Here is a 14,257-nt window from a genome sequence, read left to right on the forward strand (position 1 = left end):
GGTAGAAGGTCCAGGTGGAGGGAGAGTGTTGGAGCTGGGCGAAGGGGTCTGAGGGGTGGGGAGAGGATTTGCGCCCCAAGAAATGGGCATGGCGGTGAAGACGACAGAAGAGTTCAACGTCCTGTTGTGCCCCGAACGTAGAGGGCTAAAGCTGAGACCTTTGCTGAGTACAGAATGTTTAGCAATGGAGAGCAGAAGGTTATGAGGGATGGTGAATATATGACAGAGTCAGAGGGAACGGGATGGGAGGAAGGTTCCAGAGAGCCCTGGGTAACTCTGAGTGTCTTGAGGCCTGAAAGGAAACTAAAGTATTTCTTGTTAGCAAGTCAAATGAGGCCAAAGGATGCTGAGGAATTGGGAGTGGTGCAGCCCTGAGCCATTGTGATGTGATGCCGTGTCCAGTGACTCCAGTTCTGAGGAAGTGTCACTGGAACTGAAATGTGAATTTTGATTTCTCTTCAAAGATGCTGTCAGACCTGCTGAACTTTTCCAGCAATTTCTGCTTTTGTTTCTGATCGATGGTTTTTATCCAAACTTCAGATCCAGGTTGCACTGCTCAATGAATTTGTTGTGGAAACAGCATCTTGAAATGCCTTGCGTAGTGTGACATTGTTGTGTTCACAGGTAGATATGAAGGAACTTTGTCATCCTCATAGCAAGAAGGCTGAGAAAAGACACCGGAAGGTTGATCGCCAATGAGTTGAGATTGATTGCTGAAAGAATGAGTTGATATGAAGATCGTGTTAATGCGATGAGTAGCTTTGGGTTGGACTGCACTACGTGATAGTGTTAGCATTAGCTTTCAAAAGGGAATTGAATAAATACTTGAAGGAGATACCTGTATAACATCCATATGTAAAATCTCGAGTATTTCTAGACCTGTGTACAAGGTAACCATCTTCAAAACAATAATGCTTCTTTGAGAGAGGGAAACATTTTTCACTAGTCATTAACCTAATGGCATTTGACAGATTTGGTGAAAACTTCGTTAACATTGGCATTATAAGAGACATGGCTGTATGGTGACCATGATTGGGAAATGAATCTTCATGGATATTTGACGTTTAGGAACGCCAGACAGGAAGGAAAAGGAGGCAGTGTTGTGTTGATAATGAGATGGGACCAGTACGTGAGTAATGGGAAATCTTGGATTGGAAGAACAATTTGTGGAGTCTGTTTGGATGGAGTTGAGAAACTGGAAGGGGCAGTGGACACTGGCTGGAGTTATTCATAGGCCACCAAAAACTAGTGAAAGTGGGGAACATCATATTAATCAGGAGATAAGAGAAACATTTAGCATGGGCAGAATAATTAGCATTAGTGACTTATATCTGCACATTGACTGGGTAAACCGATTGAGCAGTAAAGGTGAGGACATTCAGCATCTGGATTATGTTATAGATGGGTTTTTTGAGCAGCATGTTGACGAACCAACTAGGGAATACTGTACACTATTTTTGATCTAATGTTTTGTTTTACTCCAATGGACTATTTTAAGAATGTTCAAGATGTTGGGAAGGCCTCTTCTGAGGTACTGTGTCCAGTTCTGGTTGCCCTGTTATAGGAACGATTTTATTAAGCTGGAGAGGATTCAGAAGAGGTTTACCAGGCTGCCTCCAGATATGGAGGTTTGAGTTATAAGGAGAGGTTGGATAGGCTGGGACTTCTTTTACTGGAGTGTTGGCAGATGAGAGGTGACCTTGATAGAGGTTTCTAAAATCATGAGGGATATAGCTAAGGTGAATGGCAGATGACTTTTCCCTAGGGTGAGGGAGTTCAAGACAAGGGAGGAGAAAGATTTTAGGTGAGGAGAGAGATTTTAAAAGAGACATGAGGGACATGTGGTTCGTGTGTGGAATGAACTTCCAGAGGAAGTGGTGGGTGTGGATACAGTCATAATGTTTAAACATTTGGATAAATACATGAATAGGAAAAGTGTTTGGACGGATATGGACCAAGTGCTGGCAGGTGGGGTTAGTTTAGTTTGGAATTATGACTGGCATGGACTGGTTGGATCAAAGGGTCTGGTCTGTTCTGTATGATTTGATAATTAATAATTTTGTAAGAGAACTTTTTCGGCATGAGTCACCAAAATATGACAAATTGAAAGTGAGTTAATTCAATTTGAATGGGGCGATTTTGAAGGCATGCTGGAATCTATTCTTAAAAGATGTGATAAATGAACACTTGAATAAAAATGATCCAGTTGGGCATTACAAGCATAGATTTGTGATTCGAAAACAATGTTTGACTAAGTTATTGGAGGTTTTTGACATGTTACTCACAAATTTGATGAATGGTATTCTGGACCAGGCCAGACCCTCTCAATATATTTTAAAACTGTAGCTTCGACCTCAACATTTTCTTTCTGTAAAGGCAGCTGTGCAGTGGATATTCCAGGTGTGAGGCAGCTGGTCAAAACACTTCACATTTTTGGATCATTGGAATCTCTTCTGGGATAGAAGTGACCTGGACAAGAAGGACAGATTGCATCTGAATTGGAAGGGGACTACTATACTGACAGGGAGATTTGCTCGAGCTGATCAGAAGGATTTTAAACTGGTAAGGTGGGTGGGGCCCAGGGAGATAGTGAGAAAAGAGATCAATCGGAGACTGGCAAAGTTGAGAAAAGAAGCAAGTCAAACAGCCAGGGCAGGCAGAGACAAGGCACAGAACAGGGTAGGACTGATAAATTAAACTGCATTTCTTTCAATGCAAGAGGCCTAACAGGGAAGGCAGATGAACTCAGGGCATGGTTAGGAACATGGGACTGCGATATCATAGCAATTACAGAAACATGGCTCAGAGCTGGATGGGACTGGCATGTTAATGTTCCAGGATATAAATGTGACAGGAAGGACAGAAACTGAGGCGAGAAAGGAGGGGGAGTGGCATTTTTGATAAGGGATAGCATTACAGCTATACTGAGGGAAGATATTCCCGGAAATACATCCAGGGAATTATTTGGGTGGAACTGAGAAATAAGAAAGGGATGATCACCTTATTGGGATTGTATTATAGACCCCCTAATAATCAGTGGGAAATTGAAAAACAATTTGTAAGACGAGCTCAGTTATCTGTAAAAATAATAGGGTGGTTCTGGTCGGGGTTTTTATCTTTCCAAACATAGACTGGGACTGCCATAGTGTTAAGGGTTTAGACGGAGAGGAATTTGTTAAATGTGTACAAGAACATTTTCTGATTCAGTGTGTGGATGTACCTACTAGAGAAGATGCAAAACTTGACCTACTCTTGGGAAATAAGGCAGGGCAGGTGACTGAGGTGTCAGTGGGGGAGCACTTTGGGGCCAGTGACCATAATTCTATTCGTTTTAAAATAGTGATGGAAAAGGATAGACCAGATCTAAAAATTGAAGTTCTAAACTGGAGAAAGGCCAATTTTGACGATATTAAGCAAGAACTATCAAAAACTGATTGGGGGCAGATGTTCGCAGGTAAAGGGACGGCTGGAAAATGGGAAGCCTTCAGAAATGAGATAACAAGACTCCAGTGATAGTATATTCCTGTCAGGGTGAAAGGGAAGGCTGGTAGGTATAAGGGAATGCTGGATGACTAAAGCAATTGAGAGATTGGTTAAGAAAAAGCAGTAAGCATATATCCGGTATAGGTAAGATAGATCGAGTGAATCTTTAGAGTATAAAGGCAGTCGGAGTATACTTAAAAGGGAAATCAGGAGGGCAAAAAGGAGACATGAGATAGCTTTGGTAAATAGAGTTAAGGAGAATCCAAAAGGTTTTTACAAATACATAAAGGACAAAAGGGTAACTAGGGAGAGAATAAACCCCCTCAAAAATCAGCAAGACAGACTTTGTGTGGAGCCGTAGGAGATGGGGGAGGTACTAAACGAGTATTTTGCATCAGGGTAAAAGCAAATTACTGCGGATGCTGGAATCTGAAACCAAAAGAGAAAATGCTGGAAAATCTCAGCAGGTCTGGCAGCATCTGTAAGGAGAAAAAAGAGCTGACGTTTTGAGTCTAACTGACCCTTGGTCAAAGTACTTTGCATTGGTGTTTACTGTGGAAACAGACATGGAAGATATAGAATGTGGGGAAGTAGATGGTGACATCTTGAAAAATATCCATATTACAGAGGAGGAAGTACTGGATATCTTGAAATGCATAAAAGTGGATAAATCTCCAGAACCTGATCAGGTGTACTCTAGAACTCTGTGGGAAGCGAGGGAAGTGATTGCTGGGCCCTTTGCTGAGATATTTATGTTATCGATAGTTACAGGTGAGGTACCGGAAGACTGGAGGTTGGCCAACATGGTGCCACTGCTTAAGAGGGTGGTAAGGACAAGTCAGGGAACTTGAAGACTGGTGAGCCTGACGTCAATGGTGAGCAAGCTGTTGGAAGGAATCCTGAGGTTTAGGATTTACATGTATTTGGAAAGACAAAGACTGATTCGGGGCAGTCAACATGGCTTTGTGTTGGGAAAGGAGAAGGATTGGCTGACAGGCAGAAAGGTGAGAATAGAAATAAATGGATTATTGATCCATTGGCAGGCTGTGACAGGTGGGTAGACACAGGGATCAGCTGTTTACAATATCTGTTATATTATTTGGAGGTGGGGGCCAAGTTTAAATTGTTGCAGATGGTAGAGCTGCGCAGTAATGGATGTGATGATAATGATGGAAAACATTTTCAGCAGGATTTGGACAAACATAGTAATTGGACAAAAGCTTGTAGGTGGAGGGTAAGGTGGAAAAATGTGAAGTTATCGACATTGGTAGGAAGAATAGATGTGTCAAGTATTTCTTAAATGGTGAAAGGTTGGAAAGTGTAGATGTCAAGTGTCATGATTTGGAGATGCTGGTGTTGGACTGGGGTGTACAAAGTTAAAAATCACACAACACCAGGTTTTCGTCCAACAGGTTTAATTGGACGCACTAGCTTTTGGAGCGACGCTCCTTCATCTGGTGGATGCAGAGGAACAATTGGAAGGCATAGAATTTATAGCAAAAGTTTACAATGTGATGTAACTGAAATTATACATTGAAAAATACCTTGATTGTCTGTTGTGCCTTTCATCTGTTCCAATACCGTGATAGTTTCACTGCTTTCATGTGTAAATCACAAAACGTTTTTTCAAAGTTAGATTCTCAGGGGGCTAACACCTTCAACTTAGCATCTGGCTAACACCAATTGTTACAGTTAACTTGAGAATGTAACTTTTAAAAAATAGTTTTGTGATTTATACATGAAAGAAGTGAAACTATCACGGTATTCGAACAGATGAAAGACTCAACAAATAATCCAGGTATTTTTCAATGTATAACTTCAGTTACATCACACTGTAAACTTTTGCTATAAATTCTGTGCCTTATAATTGTGTCCTCCACAACCACCTGATGAAGGAGCAGCGCTCCAAAAGCTAGTGCTTCCAATTAAACCTGTTGGACTATAACCTGGTGTTGTGTGATTTTTAACGATGTCAAATATGCTCTTGACCTAAGTCCCATTGAAGGCTAAGTTGCAGATACGCAAACCATTAGGAAGGCTAATCGATGTTTACCTTTGTCACAATAGGTTCTCAGTACCAGAATCATCGTGTCTTGCCACAGTTGTACAGGAGCTTGAGTAGACTGTAATGTGTGGAGTTTTGGTTTCCTTACCTCAGGAAACATATTATTGCCATTGAGGGAATGTGATGAAGCTTCACCAGTCTTGGCCCTACCAATGGTGCGACTATCCTGTGCAGAAGGATTGGGCATACTAGATCTGAACTCTGCAGAGTTTTGATGAATGAGAGGTCTTCATAGAACCCCTACAGTGTAGAAGTAAGCCATTCAGCCCATTGAGTCCTACTGACCCACTGAAGCTCATTCCACCAAGTTCCCCACTTCCACTCCCATCAATGTAACCCTGCATTTCCCGTGGCTTATCCACCCAGTCTGTACATTCCTGCACACTACAGGCAATTTAGCATGGCTAATACACCTAACCTGCGAATTGTTGGACTGCAGGAGGAAAGCTGTAGTAAATTTCAATAATACTTAAAGGGACAGACAGGATAGATGCAGGGAAGATTCTGGAGTCTAGAAATGGGGAGCACAGTTTAAAAATAAAGGACTTGCCATTTGGACTGAGATGAGTTTTTTTTTTGTCATTCAGAGAGTAATGAATTGTTGGAATTCTATACCCTGCGAGAGTAGAGGTTGATTACATTTTTGATTTTCAATGGTGCACAGAGCTATGTGACAATGTGAGTAAAAGGTTTTGAAGTATTTGACCAGCCATGATCATATTAAATGGTGGGACAGACTTCAAGGACTGAATGTTCTATTCATATGTCCCTATTGTACCAGACACTATACCAATGAATAAGCTACTGATACATTTTGACCAATGTATTGCCTGCAGTGGCTTAGATTACTAAACTGTTCTGATCCCAGCTGATGGTAATACTGGGCAGGTCAGATCCCAGAAGAAACTGGGCTTGACTGACACTATAATTTTGGCAGTGGATTAAGGTGGTGATGAGCCACTAAAAAATATTCACACATAGTCACAGATCATGGAATCCCAGAGTGTTATGCTGCAGCAGGAAGTCATTCGGCCCATTGCGCCTGTATTGGTTTGTTCAGTGAGCATCATTAACTCAGACCCAATCACTCACCTTTTCCCCACATTATTTTTATTCAAGTAATCATCCACTCCCCTCTTGAATGCCACAGTTGAACCTGCCTCCACCACCTTTCCAGACAATGCATTCCATACCCTAACTCTTCGCTGGTGGAAAGAATTTTTCTGACTATTTGAAATACTGGTACACTTCTGGTTGCCACATTACCAAAAGGATGTGGATGCTTTGGAGAGGGCTCAGAGGAGGTTCATCAAGATGTTGACTGGTATGGAGGGCACTAGATATGAAGAGAGGTTGAATAGATTAGGATTAATTTCATTAGAAAGACGGAGGTTGAGGGGTTTGGGGACCTGATTGAGGTCTACAAAATCATGAGAGGTATAGACAGGGTGGATAGCAAGAAGGTTTTTCCCAGAGTGGAGGACTCAGTTACTGGGGGTCGTGAGTTCAAGGTGAAAGGGGAAAGGTTTCGTGGAGATATATGTGGAAAGTTCTTTATGCAGAGGGTGGGAGGTACCTGGAATGCATTGCCAGTGGAGGTGGTAGAGGCGAGCATGATCGCGTCATTTAAGATGGATCGAGACATATACATGAAAAGGCAGGGAGCAAAGGGATACATATCATTAGAAAATAGGCCGACAGGTTTAGGAAAAGGATCTGGATCGGCGCAGGCCTGGAGGGCTGAAGGGCCTGTTCCTGGGCTGTAATTTTCTTTGTTCTTTGACTATGTCCTTTCTTCTTTTGCAGATCACTTGAATACTATGCCCTCTTGTTCTTGTACCTTTTTAGATGGGAGAACATTGTCTCCCAATCTATTGTCTGCAGCCCACTAATGATTTTGAAAACTTTTATCCAGTCACCTCTTGCCTTTCTTCTTCCAGTGGAGATTAATCTCAATTTCTTCAATCTATCCTCATAACTGAAGTTTTTTAATCCAGGAACCATTCTTGTTGACTGCTTTTGCATCTTTCCTGTAATGTGGTGCCCAGAGCTGCAAACAATACTCCAACTGAGGTCTAACAGATGTTCTTTAACAACGGAACATTTTTTTACTGCATAAGCAGAGTCAGTTTTTTTTATATCTGTGACTGTTTGAAACTGTGACATTATTGTTAAGATTTTTCTATGTGTTTTCCAACACTATACTTTATTGATAGTCAGTCAGTTCCAGAGAAATATCACTCCTATTTCAGCATCTTGTATATCTTTACTTTAACCGACTTTCCCCCGTTTCTTCCTGATCCAATATGTATGTTGTAACTTTGAGCTGAAGGAAGAGGATTGGAATCAATTGATAAAGATTATGGCTGAAAACCTGGAGAAAGTGAGAAACTTTAAACATCTTGGTGACAGAAGCTGGAAGTATGCGTTTAGTTTGGAGTAATAAACATCCGTGGGAGCTCTCTGATAGAAAATTGTGCTGACATTGGAAGAAAGAATCTACAGGACAGTTGTGAGATGTGCCATGTCATAGAATCCCTGCAGTGTGGAAACAGGCTAAATGGCCCAACAAGTTATCAACTGCCCTCCGAAGAGTATCCCACTCAGACCTATTCCTTTTCCCTATTACTCTACATTTCCCCTTACAAATGTACCTACCCAACACCATACTGACCGCTATGGGCAATTTAGCACAGCCAATTCACCCTGACCTGCACAGCTTTGGACTGGAGGAGGAAACCGGAGCACCCTGAGGGAGCCCATGCAGACATGGGGAGAATGTGCAAACACCACACAGACAGTCACCTGAGGCTGGAATCGAACCTGGCACTGAGGCAGCAGTGCTAACCATTGAGCCTTCATGCTCTCTGTAGAATCTTGAGCAACATTAAGAAGAACCAAATAATGATTGGACGCTGATGAGATTTCGATACGGCGATGGATGTGTGGAATGAGAACAAAGGATAAGATTAGGAACCAGTGCATTCAGGAGGCAGTGAAGTCTCAAAATACATTCCATCCTCAAAGCATCCTCAGACATGTTCACTGGAGGAGAATTGAGGGGTGGTGGTGTCATCCCATTTCACACCCTCAGTTGAAGTAAAACACTTAGAGACAGTATAGCTTTACCTCCTTCATCTTTATTCCTGGCCCTGGAGGGAGAGAGAACAATCGCCCATGTGCACAGAGACATGAGTTCTCAGTCTTCTCTGAAAGAGCAGTTTCTTAATGAATTATGTAGGCATTTTACAGGGAGGAGCATCCAGAGAAGGCAACATACATATTGATTGGGTGACCGTTACAATCAGTGAGTGTCAATAGCAAAGATTAAGCCATCTGGTGTTACGCTATGAAGGTTGTTAACCTTAACTGGCATCACCTCGTTAAACTAGCCTTACACACTGAATGCTTCCAATATTGTTAAATGGCTGGATAGAATGAATGCTTTTCCAACTTGTTAACCTATTACCCTTGCCTCCAGCACCCCACAGTTGACTCTAAGTTCTTACCTGATCTGAGTCATGCTCAGCTGAACCACTTGCTTCACAAAACTCAGAACTTAACTCCTTCCATACCTGCTTATACCCGATAGACATTCTTAGTAGAAGGTGGCAATCACCAGGAAGTTTCCTTGCTCCGACCTGAACTGATATCATCAGGTTTCATATGATCAAAAGTCAACGTTGAGGGCTCCCAGGACAATTCCCTCCCAACTGTGTGACCATTGCTTTGTTTGCTTTTCTGAAAGTGTTGCTGTATTGATGGTAGGGATTCCATGATATGGCACATCTCACCGCCCTGTCACAACGTAATTCAAAAGTAGAGAGCTAATCATAATCCACAGCGGAATTGGATTGATTTAACAGGATCCTGATTGCCTCTTATCAAAACAAATTGGGTAGATGGACGCAGAGCACTGATTTCTGTAATCTTCTGCAAATGAGTGGCTAATCAACTAATTGCCACAAGTATGTTACAATTTAAATATCAGTGAAAACTTTGCACACTATTTATTATGTCAACTCACAGTCATAATTTAGAGGAATGTGAACGCTTTAATTATTGTACCTATACACATTTATGGGTAATGTCTAATTTCTCTTGATTAGATGATGCAGTAAAATTAGGTGTATTACTTTGTTGGAGATATCTGAATATTTAAATAGTAAATTGATGCTCATAGTGATTTGAAATAGAAAGATCTAAAAAGCAGTAAATCGATACGGTTATGTGACCCACAATTCTACATAATTTCAATGGTGTATTGGGATTAAATCTTGTTTAAACTACTTTGGTCCAAGATTTGAACACCTTGGATGATAGTTATAGAGCTAATATATTTTGACTCCTTTATCAATGGCAAAAGATTTGGTATCATTTTAAAATCAGTTGGACTTTTCAGACTGAGGTACCCACCGTAGGAGCTGAAGTGGGTTATTTTACTGCCTCTAATCTGGGTGGAGCTGGCTTCAAGTCCCACTCCAGGACTTGTTGACTACTGAAGAAGCCAGCGAGTGTTAGTGCTGCTTCCTAGCCTGGATAAATGAGGACAGTTCATGGGCTGGAAGGGGTTTTGGCTGTAAAACCACTAGCCAAGTCCACAAAACATGGTTTTTATGAAGAATGAACACCTAGCATTGTGGTGACCCAGTATAACATGGGAGAAGCTGAAAGAGGAAGGAATGGTAAATGTTTGTTCCAAGGGGTTATAGAGTCATGCAGCACGGAAACAGACCCTTTGGTCATAAAGGTGTTGGAAAAAAAGAGGGAGCTTCGCTGTTTACTTTACACATTAACAACTGCGAATTCCCAAAATGCTGGCACCAACGGAGAGCTCCTGAGTTGTAATTGCTGAGAAATTGTAAGTTGCCTCTTAAGATTCTACAAAGAACGGTGATGTAATCTGTTTCAGTGATGTTCAAGGATCAATATTGACCAGGAGATTGTCAGACGTCAGCTGGTTATCTTGGAATGGTGCTTTTTGTGTGTGTCTGGAACAGCAGACATCTGAACCAAAGCAGCACCTTTTAACAGTTCAGCACTCCTTCACAATGTCAGCATTGTTTGTGCCCAGCTCCCTGAAGTGATGCTTGAATTCCTGACCTAGGAACTTGGGGTTAAGAATACTTTGGTACCAAAGCTAACTGAAAGAGGAGAGAGCCAAGGCATGGAGTACAGACTACAAACTTTCATTTATACTGCATTGATTGTAGAGTATTGGATTTGCAGTGTAGGTCAGTCATTTGAGACCATAACAAAGAAGTAATTGATAATTCAGATCATCATGATTTTGTGTCTTCTTGCATGGACCAGTGAGAGAACTACAATTATCAAGTGTAACAAAAACATAGTTCCTGTATTGTCTCGTAGATTCACTTGGCAGAATATGATGTGGAAGTTTATTTTCTGCTTTTGTAAAATATAGTTACTTGCTGTAAACCTCCATCAGACATAAATAATCTTATTATTTGTATATTAAATATTGCAATCAAGGATGATGTTTTAAAAGTGAAGGGATATATAACTGATAGAAGTTTAAGTCAATGAGCATACAGCCAGACTGCAACTTGTGGTGACTTATAAAAATTCTCACTGTATTTTTCATGTGAAAGTACATGTGACAATACATTTCTATTCTGTATTTTCTCCTCTTCTGTATTCTATTCTAGTTTTGTCTATTCTATGCTAGTCTTTAAGAGGTGAGCTTTTAACTTGAGGGAAGTGTCATTATGAAGCATGCCTCTTTAACATTGTCCGACTTGACTCATTTTGATCGTAGAACTTCATAAAGATGTCGACAAGTTGATGGACTGGGCTAATAGGTGGCTGATGAACTTCAGTGCTGAGAAGTGTAAGGTGATATGTTGTAGTTGGGACAATATGGAAAGACAATATGCGAAAAAAGAGCTTAAAGGGAGTGCTGGTGCAGACGGACCTGGTTGTACATACAATAAATCATTAAAAGGTGAGTGGACAGGTTGAAGGAGCAGTTAACAAAGTATTCAGTATCTTAGGCTTTATGAATAGGGGCATAGATTAAAAGGCAAGGGGTTGTGTTCAATTTGTCATTTGGCCTCAGCTGGTGCAGTGCCTCCACTTGTGGAGGCTGTACCTTAGGACACGTGAAAGTATTGGGGAGAATGCAGAAGAGTTTATGGGACTGGTTCTAGGAATGAGGAGCTGAGATTGTTCTTCTTGGACAGAAGAAGAGAGCGGAAATCTGACTGCGCAATTCAAAATCCTGAAAGAGCTGGACAGAAGAAGTCAGAGGAAAATGTTTCCACTTATGAAAAAATTGAGAATGAGAAGGCACAGATTTAAAGTAATTTGTTAAAAAAGCAAACACGCTCTGAGGAAAAACGTTAGCACTTGTTAGGGTCTAGAATGCAGCAGGAGAAAGTGAGGACTGCAGCTGCTGGAGATCAAAGTCAAGAGTGTGGTGCTGGAAAGACACAGCAGATCAGGCAACATCCGACGAGCAGGAGAATCGACATTTCGTGCATAAGCCGTTCATCAGGAATGCCTATATCTTCCATATCCTTTTCCACAGTAAATACTGATGCAAAAATACTCATTTAGTATCTCCCCCATTTTCTGCAGCTCCACATAAAGGCCGCCTTGCTCATCTTTGAGAGGCCCTACTCTCTCCCTAGTTACCCTTTTGTCCTTAATGTATTTGTAAAAACCCTTTGGATTCTCCTTAATTCTATTTTCCAAAGCTATCTCGTGTCCCCTTTTTTTGCCCTCCTGATTTCCCTCTTAAGTATACTCCTACTTCCTTTATACTCTTCTAAGGATTCACTCGATCTATCCTGTCTATACCTTAGATCGGCTTTCTTCTTTTTCTGAACCAAACCATCAATGTCTTTAGTTACGGAGAGAAGACAGGAAAAATAGCATTGAGCGAGATGCTCACTGGGGACCAAGTGCAGACTTGATGGCCTGGAAAAGCTGCCTCCTCCACTGTTAAAATTCTGTTGCTTAACCCATGGTATTCCAGGCTTGAATACTCTCTTCGAACTCTGACTACTCTTCCATTTTCTGTAAAATGGACTGCCTTCAAATCTGTAGTGCCAGTAAGTGTAATTACATCAGGTCCCATTTATCCATCGTGCCTGTCCTCAATGAACTATGTCGGCTCCTGGCTAAGTAAGGTCTTGATTTTAAATGACTCAACTTTATTTACAAGTAGCTCCATGGTCTTGCCCTCACTCAGATTTTTAACCTTCTCCAGTTCCATGACCCTTAGATCTCAAGCTTGCTTCAGTTCAAGCCTCTTCAGTTTTCTTGTGGTCCTGATCTTAATTACTACATCCTTGGTAGATCAGCAAGTGAGGCCTAAAACTCTACATCCCCCTCCTATATTTCTTTATCTCTTTATCCCTCTTACCTCTTTTACAATATATTATACCTAAAGTCTACATCCAATCCTCTGACTATCTGCACTCTTGGGGTTCAGAGTCCAACATTTTACTGGAAAAGTGCCATAATGGATCTCCCATTTGAGGCAGAGGCATTTCCTCTTCCAGAGGGAATGTGACCATCGTGATGGTTTGATGGTCTGGTAGTATGATTCTTGGGGCAGCATGGTGGCCCATTGGTTAGCACTGCTGCCTCACAGTGCCAGGGACCCGGGTTCAATTCCAGCCTTGAGTGACCGTCTGTGTGGAGTTTGCACATTCTCCCTGTGTCTTGTGTGGGTTTCCTCCCATAGTCCAAAGATGTGTGTGTTAGGTGAATTGGCTATGCTAAATTGCCCATAGTGTTCAGGGATGTGTAGGTTGGTTTCAATGGTCGGAGGTAAATATAGGATAGTAGGGAAATGGACCTGGGTGGGTAACTCTTCAGAGGGACGGTGTGGACTTGTTGGGCTGAAGGGCCTGTTTCCACACTGTAGGGATTCAGTAATTCTATGAGGATTGTGAATGTTTGGAATTCTCTCACTTAAAGGATGGTGGAAGCCGAACCTTTGAAAAATATTTGGAGATTTGAAATAGACAAATTTTTGAACCAAAAACCGAAATTGTTGTAAAAAGGCAGTAGGTCTGACAGCATCTGTGGAGACAAATCAGAATTAACATTTCAGATCCCGTAACTCCTCTTCAGAACTGAAGTTGTATCTTTGTTTTGGTTGTGCAGGTCTTTGGTTTTATTGTTTGGGCAGATTTTTGAACTGTGGGACAATGCAATGTTATTGGGAGTGAGTAGGAAAACTGACAACTGGCTCAGGTCACATTGGTCATGACCTCATTGAATGGTGGCGCAGGCCTGTGGCTTCACATGACCTACTCTGCTTGTATTATGTTCTTATTTCCTACTTTGCCAAATGCGTTCTAGTAATTGTTGACTGGGAGTAAATACTATCGAAATGAATATCACTCAAATAACAGATAATTTAAAACAAAAATGAGTGCTGATGGTGAGGTCATGGCTCTCATGACCATGTGCTCATACAGTTAGAGCCATTTACTAATTTGCAAGGCCCAGCAACCGTGTTCACTTTGCAATGCAATATTAACAGTTTCTCATTCTGCTTTATAGACCTTATTTGGAAAGCGCTTTAATGACGTCGAACAATGTCAGAAGATTTTAAGAGGAGATTAGAATTTCAAAATGTAACAATCCAGTCACAGGTAGGATACTGCTGGATTTTGAAAATGATTTAATTTTGAATAAATCTGAGGTGCTCACCTAAAGATTGAGAATGTT

At 41.3% G+C, this 14,257-nt stretch overlaps 1 protein-coding gene across 3 annotated transcripts in view; it reads left to right on the forward strand.

The window, feature by feature from the left end:
- The window catches only part of focad (focadhesin), a 189,461-nt gene that overhangs the window by 10,465 nt on the left and 164,739 nt on the right, over window positions 1-14,257 (forward strand). For all 3 annotated transcript variants that reach the window (XM_072590215.1, XM_072590210.1, XM_072590222.1), the window contains exon 2: window positions 14,090-14,181. In XM_072590215.1, the coding sequence (XP_072446316.1) occupies window positions 14,125-14,181 (57 nt within the window). In that variant the 5' untranslated portion in view covers window positions 14,090-14,124. The remainder of the gene's footprint in view (window positions 1-14,089; window positions 14,182-14,257) is intronic.

The sequence above is a fragment of the Chiloscyllium punctatum genome, chromosome 2, assembly GCF_047496795.1.
Source record: "Chiloscyllium punctatum isolate Juve2018m chromosome 2, sChiPun1.3, whole genome shotgun sequence".
In the NCBI taxonomy this organism is placed as follows: Eukaryota; Metazoa; Chordata; class Chondrichthyes; order Orectolobiformes; family Hemiscylliidae; genus Chiloscyllium; species Chiloscyllium punctatum.